Source organism: Miscanthus floridulus, chromosome 5 (genome assembly GCF_019320115.1).
Source record: "Miscanthus floridulus cultivar M001 chromosome 5, ASM1932011v1, whole genome shotgun sequence".
Lineage (NCBI taxonomy): Eukaryota > Viridiplantae > Streptophyta > Magnoliopsida > Poales > Poaceae > Miscanthus > Miscanthus floridulus.
In genome coordinates, this window is record NC_089584.1 from 99,408,961 (window position 1) to 99,417,294 (window position 8,334).

An 8,334-nucleotide genomic window follows, 5' to 3' on the forward strand; every position below is an offset into this window, starting at 1 on the left:
TTTTGTAGGTCATTTTAAACATTCAATGGAGAGCTGGGAGATAATAATTAGCCCATCATAAAAATTTCACCAATCAGACCATAGAAACTACAGCTATGAATTAATTACAGAAAAGCATAGATATAAAGCTACAGCAAAAAAATTGTACTAAAGCATACCATATTATGTGTTCACTGTGTAGATATACTCATGTGAAGTCCAAAAAAATAGATTTTTATTTTATGATTTTTTGTGACTTACTATGATTTTTCAAAGATTCAGCCAAAAATAATAAATAAAAAGACAAAACTATCTTTGAAAACCGCTTATAACCGGTCGGGGAGGTAAAACGAACGGTTTTAAAAATTCAGGAGATGGTTCAAAGCATATTTTCATAAAAGTTAAGAGAGATAATATGGATTTTTTTTAGCACCTAGCTGGGCGTACCCAAACCATGCATACCACGGCCCAATGCCAGATCGAACCCCTTGGTCCAGAGTAGCTGACGCCAACACTACATCGGTATATCCTCTCCCCTCGTTAAAAAGAAGAAGAAGGCCTTGTTTTTGGCTTTGGTTTTTTTTTTTGTTTCAAAAGTCAAAAGCTTAATTAAAGGGGCTATTTTTTGAGGCTGTTTTTTTAGAAACAACTGTTTTTTCATAGTATATTTTTGAAAACTAGTTTGATCCTGCTTTTAGTTTTTTGCTTTCTACTTTTCAAAATTGGTGGAATAAAAAACTTTTCTATAGTTGTTTCAAGAGAGATAAAGATAGAAGGTATATTTTATACTTGTTTAACCAAACAGCTTTTAGCTTTTCTATAGTTTACAACCCACAACAGCTTTCCCACAGCTCACAGCCTATAGCAGTTTTTCCCTACAGCCACAGCTCAACTAAACACACCCTTAATTTATGCTTCTAAAGTTTATTTCCTATCTCATTGAATATTTGATATATATATATGGAGTATTAAATATAGACTAAAAATAACTAATTGTACAGTTTACGACTAATTTGCGAGACGAATCTTTTAAGCCTAATTAGTATGTGATTTGACAATGTGGTGCTACATTAACACATATGCTAATAACAGATTAATTAGGTTTAATAAATTTGTCTCACAAATTATCGATGAATTCTATAATTTATTTTTTTATTAATATTCAAACACCTCGTACGACACATCATACGTACTAACGTGACACTTCGAAACTTTACAGCCTTACATTTAAAAAGGCAAGAAATAAAAATCGGGATGTAGCCAGAGAGCGTGAGTCCTCCCAACTCCAAGTCCCAACTCCCAGTCCAGATACCTCCTTCCCCAGGCAGCCGCGAAATGCCGAAATCCCCCTCGATCAGGACCAGACACGGTCATATTTCAACGGCCGCGTGCCCGCGTGCCCGAATATTTGGCCATTCTTCTACCGGCGGCGCCGCCGGTGATGGCCGGGCGGGGTCATCTGGCCCGGCAAAATTTTCGCATGCGTACAGCGCAGGGAAACTCCTGCCAGATGCGACTTTCTTTGCCCGGCGTGGACGGTTTCCTCTATGGCGTCGCATACTCGGTTTCTCTCATGGTATCAATAGCGCCATTGCACAAGCCAAGAGGAGGAGGCTAGAAAAGAGAAGGGCAAGGACCGAAGGAGAGACGGAGGAAGCAAAGGTTGCCATACGCTGGTACTTTATGTATTCGTATTTGTGGTATTGCTGTTTTTGTTTGCGCTTGCTGTCGATTCCTCATGGTTGTGTCATCTGCAGACTGCAGCCGCGCTGCGGGAGAAGAGGCCGGGGAGAGCACGCGGAGCCAAAGGGCCCAAGCATCTTGTGGAGTTGTCGTGATTAACTTCCACGCGAATTGCCAAGAGCCCAAGACGGCAAGACCTCGGCGGCGGCAGACTATCGAGCACGCGCTAGCGTCTCGGTGCCACCGGATAGATAGCTTTGTCCTCGTTTTGGTGGAACAGGTTGGCAATAATTAGTTTCCTGCTCTTCCTCTTGCTTCTTTAAACGGCTGCTTAATGTGCTTCCGTCTAGGCATTCTGGTTTTGATATGTTGCTCTGCTTCGTGCTTCCATCACAGACTCTTAATTGGTTAATGCTTCTGAACATGCCTCAGGAGTATTTGATGAATTGCATATCAATTATGAAGTTTTGGGTGAAATAATAAGTAATATACTTACTGCATCTAACAAGAATTTAGTTAAACTGCACAACTGTTTTCCCATGAATTAAAATTGCACTACTCTCTAGACGATAATAAAGCCTTAGCTCTTGTCTGCTAGTTTATAGGAAAATAAAGGCACAAATAGCTCTTGTCTGCTAGTTTATAGTAGTCCTTAATACCTCTTAGATATGAGGAAACTGAAATCCTTACAGTTGACAGTATACATGTTGTGTGTGACAAATCGTGTATTGAATTTCTAATTTATCAAGTGGATTTCGTAAATTTATTCAGTTGGTTAACAATTTCAGGACTCAAGAGGCAATGCCAGCACCAGCCCCACCAATTAGTCTGGGAGCTCCAACTCCCTATATAACATCTCATGGATCCAAAGTTGCACGCCTACACATGTATGACTGGATTGTGCTAGTTCTTCTAGCTGTATTGGATGGAGTTCTTAATATAATAGAGCCATTCCATCGCTTTGTCGGATCAGAAATGATGACAGACCTCAGATACCCCATGAAGGACAATACAGTACCATTTTGGGCTGTGCCGGTAACATACTGTTCTCTTGTAGTGTTACCTTGTCAATTCCGATGAACCTCTTGAATACCTTTTCTTCAATCACACTTATTCAGATAATTGGTATCATTGGGCCTATCATTATCATAACAGCGATATACTTTAAGAAGAGAAATGTATATGATCTGCATCATGCCATACTAGGTACACCCACTTTCTTGCCTGATTCGTCGTGCTAGTTTATCCATTTATTACTTATTCTCAAATCTAGCTTGTCCTGGCAGGTCTCCTATTTTCAGTGCTTATCACTGCTGTTTTAACTGATGCGATCAAGGATGGTGTTGGGCGACCACGCCCAGATTTCTTCTGGCGTTGCTTCCCTGATGGAATACCTGTAAGATTCATAACTTCTAGCCAGACCTTAATAATTACTCGCTTGAAGCCCTTGTGCAATTACATTGCATGTGAATTGTATAAGAGAGCTTATGAATTTACTTGGCCTTTAGGATTATAACAACTTTACTATAGGCGCCATATGCCATGGCGAGGCGAGTGTTATTAAAGAAGGTCATAAGAGCTTTCCAAGTGGTCATACTTCATGTAAGTGACATTATTCTTTACAAATATAGGGATTAGCCCCATGTTACTAGAATTAACGGTTTGGGAAATGTCCTATTTTATGATTGCGCTAACTACCTTCTCAGCAGTTTAGTGAACATAATAATTGATGCCTCTTTTTCTAGGTTCCAATCTTTGTTTTAGCTACTGCTGAATATTTCTTAATCAGCTAATAGTATTGGACAAGATGTTTCATATGTTTTGTATACAATGTCTCTTTAATAGAGTTCTCAAGAAACAAATATATTGATGTTTTTTCCATTTCTATCTGTCCATGTGATCCTCTTAGCCCTTTATGTCAAATATTGCATTCTTCTTTCACTCTTCCATTGAGTGTACAAATTAAAAGTTGAAGTCAGTCGACACAAAAGATTGCTGCTGCAAATGATAGTACGAATTATCTTGATAATATAAAAATGTGATGCTGATAATTTGCTGTATAAGCATAATCTACATATATTGACAAAGTAGCCCATCAACCCGTGCTCTTGCATGGATATTAATTTTAATAAACATAAGTGTTACAAGTTTGTGGATAAATTTAGGACCTACGACTAATAAAAGTTGCTTATCTTTGTTATCCCTCGTTTATTCTCGTATTCTAAATCAATACTCGTATAGGTGCTTCGTAATCTTTATGTGATTGTGATAAACTAAAATTACCAATTACTCTATATGTTTTTCTGTCCCCATTCATAGTCGTTGCCCTTTGGATTGCACTTCCATGCATATTTGACATGTGGTTAGTTAAATCCTTAGCTTGAGCTATGTGTTTAACATGGAAATCAATTATACTCATCGCTTCTTGCATACATGTATACGCGGTCTGCATTGTGACACACATTATGCAGTATACCTTGTGTTTGTTTTTTTATATCAACAATTGAAGAAGTGAGTAATGCCAAAGGTAAGTAATTTAGAAACAGATTTAGAAAGTTATTTTATATATGAACTAGATTATTTCTCATAAGATGAAGATTTAGAGGGTTATTTTAGGTTATTTTTTCATAATGAAAGAAAAGAGGTGGATAATTTAGATATAGCTATAGGGGTTACTTTACACTATTTTTCACTATTTTTCAAGTCGCGGTCTCCTCGCATTGCACAGGCGAGGGTAAGGCTTGCCACTGACACCCTTCCCCAGACCCCGCACAGAGCGGGAGCTCTCTGCACTGGGTACGCCCTTTATAGGGGTTACTTTACACTATTTTTCAAAATGGTGGAGATGAGTAGTTATTTAGAAAACAAAATAGATCCAATGTCTATTATTATCAATGATAATTGGAGTCTATAGAATTGATGGCTAGTTGTTTCTATTTTTTGTGAGAATTTCTAGGATTTATCTTATTTTCTAGCGTGTCTTGTAAGAATTAACATGGGGGTTCAAAAAGGAATAAGTAATTGGTAATAATAAGATTAACACTTGCTAGAAGAGACAGTAAAACAAAAGCTAAACTATCATTTCCACACATAGCCGGGGCCCTAGGACCGGTAGGCTCCATCTCCGCGTTAGTGGCTAGCTCAACCGCCGAGGACCCAATTGGTCTCCAGAGTCGTACTTCCCCTCAAGCTGTTTTGTACCAGTGTGTTGTGCGTCCTGTTCCTAGTAATTGTAAGATTAGCAGTTTATTTGTTTATACTTGGCTGCTCAATGTACTTTACTATTTCCGGCCCCACCTTGAAATATTATGGCATGCTAGTTCGCGTTGGTGGTAGTAATGCTGTTCCATTTGATTCCCTCAAGCCATACAGTGGCCTCAATCTCGTTCTCAGTTCATATTTACCTGCTAACTGTTTCAAAATCTCATGGAGGTTCATTAACATTTCATAGCACAAGTTATTCTTCTCTCTCGAGTCATATGAGCTTTTCATTCCAGCTGTTATTGTTTGGTGGATTACTCAAAGATTTATGTTTATCTTAGGGTCTTTTGCTGGCCTTGGCTTCCTTTCATGGTATCTGGCTGGTAAAATCAAAGTATTCGATCGTAAAGGGCATGTTGCAAAACTATGCATTGTCCTTTCCCCTCTGCTTCTTGCAGCCTTAGTGGCAGTTTCTCGAGTTGATGACTATTGGCATCACTGGCAAGATGTATGTACTGGTGGATTACTTGGTAAGTCTTAAGTAATACCCCCTCCCATTCCCTCCACAGGCACCACAAAGAAATGGAAACGTTAATGTACATATGATTCTTTTATGAAATGTATGTACATACGATTCTCAAAGTTTAAGTTATTGTTTCAATGTGCAGGGTTGACGGTTGCTTCCATTTGCTACCTGCAGTTTTTTCCACTACCATCTGATGAAAAAGGTATGCTTCTAACTCTGTCCTTGATAAATTGTGCTCAATGTTCTGTCCATATTTGCTGATCTCAAATTATAGTGAATACTTGGTTGGGGGTGTCTATCCTGGGTTTACTTGAGGTTGTCTCCAAGTAATGAAAAAACAATCAAGCTTGGACTTGAAAGATAAATAATCACCCAATGTTTATGTATAATTTGTGAGGTGCCATACGTTTGGTGAATGATGGCAATCATGCTGTGAACTAATGATCAAATGTTTATGAAAGGAAGAGTTTCATTTTTAATCAAATGACAATCCCCTTTTGATATAAACCTACTGCAGCTGGACTAACATCCCTGAAGAATGTTTTTAACTAAATAATTGGGGGTATCGTTGATAGATATTTTCAATTTCAACAGTTGTAACAATACTTATGGAAGTTATTCTTAACCTGCCACTCTGCCTGCAGGAAAACTTGCACCTAGGGTCTTTCTTCTGTCCCTTGATCTTTTTAACTCTTCCTGAATTGGACACTTGTGTGTAGCATCTAGCATTCTCCTGCTTTGGCAGTGTCATGAGTATCAGATTGACAAAGGTGCTACGTAGTATTGCTGTTAGTTAGTAAGAAAGCCCTGGATGTGGCAGGCTGTGTGGGAAGAGGACTAGTACTAACACTTGTATTGGCAGGGATCATGCATGAAAATAGGACACGGTGCAGTGCCTTGATTTTTGACAGTTTGTCCTGGTATACACCCTGTCATTGCTAGTCCTTGCACGAACTAAGATGGTGAGTTCAATGTGCATGGCAAGGAGAGAAGATAGGTTTAGGTTAAAGGACTAAGAAACAAATCTCAAAAAATTATATTAGTAGTTGGCAGCCTAATCCTGTGCACAGGGATCCTCCAATAAAAAGTTGAAAAATGTCAGCCATTCAAAGTAACAGATAGGTACAAACCAAGTTTGCAGGCTCTCTAGTCTCATGGGCTCAATTAGACTGTGCTGTTTACTACCACGGGCAACCAACTGTGCCCTTCGCTCGCTGTCCTGGAAACTTCTATCCATTATGCATTATTTTCATAGAACGGTTTACTTCGCAAAACTCACATGTCGGTATTGGATACTCCACGGATAGTCGGATACAGATACTCCGAGATATGTATCCCAGGTGTATCGAAAATTTACTCAATTTCTAAATACTAATAAGAATAACCTAGATGCTCCTGAGATACCTCACCGGTACCTATGGGATACCTTGACACCTATCACCGTTCATTTGCTCAGTATAAGGGCCCTTGTCAGATCCAATGGTGGCTAGTTCAAATGCTACCGATGGTGGTCAAAACAGATGATTTCCTGTCGCCAACAACCTAGCTATTGCAACTGGGGTCTTGGCTCCTTGTTGGTCTGAATGTTACGTCCTAAACAATGTTATGTTATTTATTTTGGAAAATGGTGTATTGATGGTACATCATCAGTCTATTTCTTAAAGTTTAGTGGAATGACTCTATTTTTCATACTAATTATTAAAATTCTATTGCCATTAAAATATTGATTGATAGAGTTTGTGAGGAATGACGTGATGATAGATTAACACATTACATTCCACAAAAAAAAAAGAGATGATGATGGACCAACTCATTTCTCAAACCAAACACCCTAAATATCATGTACCTGTGTCTGTACCGTGTATCTGGGCATCACAGGTGGGTTATTCTATGAATTATCTTAGATTCTTTCCCTTTTTTTAATGTGATGATATGTAGTTCTCCTGTAGAAAACAAAAATAGCGAGGAATACTTACGACCTATGAGAATTGAGTCCTTAGAGTTAGTAAAAGTATCATGTGTCCTTTTTTAATGATTGTTAAATGTTAATAGTTTCACCTTATTCTATGGTCAGGATTGTGGCCTCACGCATATTTCCGACACATTGGTGAGCCAGAGGGTGACAACCAAGTGCAACTCACGTACATGAGCCATCGCAGCTCGATTCATAACGGTTCCTTTCACAGTCCTGATGCAGTGGAAATGAGGAGCACGAGCCAGGCACTGGATTTCATGGAAGCTGGTGGGAGAGTCCAATGATGGAGTAATAACACTAAGGGCCACAGCCCACAGACCATTGTAATATAACCGTGCTTAGTATAGCATGATTTTGTTCGATTCCTTATTATGTAACTTCCAAAGCATATATAGAATATAAAGCACATGTGTCTCTGGTGAGAATTCTTGACTATTAGATTCTATCTCCTTTTGGAACATATATTTGATATGACGTCGATGCGTCATGAGGCACAAAGAAGCATGAGCTTATATGTATTTTGGAGGATCTTAAAATGCGGTCCCTTCAGCATCAGAATGAGCCACAAACAGGTTGTTGGAAGCAGATGGCTTCGGCATCCTGTATAGTATGATGATCACTTTTCTGCTAGTGTCCTCTGAAGTGCAATTGATTACTGCGTTGCTGTGATCCGGCTGCCATGTGATTCAGGTGATGAACAATACACGAAGGAATTCATTCGGTGCAATGGGGTTTGTTGGGAGTTGGGACTGGAACCATTATCGCAGCATCATGTTCCTTTACAGTAGTGGCCAGATTTGAACGGATCCATTTCAGGCACCTGCACAACATGACCAAATTGGTCCTGTCCTAGCTGTTAACTGGGACTGGACAAAAGCCCTGCAAGCTGACACACCGACATGTGAGTTCATATTTTCTTAGACCGAATGATGCCGAATTGATAGCGAGCCTGGCATACCGACATGTGACC

At 39.2% G+C, this 8,334-nt stretch overlaps 1 protein-coding gene across 2 annotated transcripts; it reads left to right on the forward strand.

Moving 5' to 3' along the window:
* Positions 1–1,330: 1,330 nt before the first annotated feature.
* LOC136452751 (lipid phosphate phosphatase 2-like) lies at positions 1,331–7,799 on the forward strand. 2 transcript variants are annotated; one of them, XM_066453350.1, is made up of 9 exons: positions 1,331–1,655; positions 1,737–1,942; positions 2,451–2,697; positions 2,781–2,868; positions 2,949–3,058; positions 3,171–3,264; positions 5,205–5,393; positions 5,532–5,591; positions 7,464–7,799. In XM_066453350.1, exons 3-9 carry the CDS (start codon positions 2,464–2,466, stop codon positions 7,646–7,648), a joined length of 960 nt encoding a protein of 319 aa, XP_066309447.1. In that variant the 5' UTR covers positions 1,331–1,655; positions 1,737–1,942; positions 2,451–2,463; the 3' UTR covers positions 7,649–7,799. The 2 variants fall into 2 exon arrangements, with proteins under 2 accessions (XP_066309447.1, XP_066309448.1); XM_066453351.1 differs by having other exon boundaries at positions 1,331–1,641.
* Positions 7,800–8,334: the final 535 nt, after the last annotated feature.

Bases quoted from the DNA above. Each gene is read 5' to 3' on its own strand.
- LOC136452751 (XM_066453350.1), top strand. From the start codon at position 2,464: ATGCCAGCACCAGCCCCACCAATTAGTCTGGGAGCTCCAACTCCCTAT. The intron at 2,869-2,948 runs GTACACCCACTT...TTGTCCTGGCAG, and splicing joins TCTGCATCATGCCATACTAG to GTCTCCTATTTTCAGTGCTT. The intron at 3,059-3,170 runs GTAAGATTCATA...CTTGGCCTTTAG, and splicing joins GCTTCCCTGATGGAATACCT to GATTATAACAACTTTACTAT.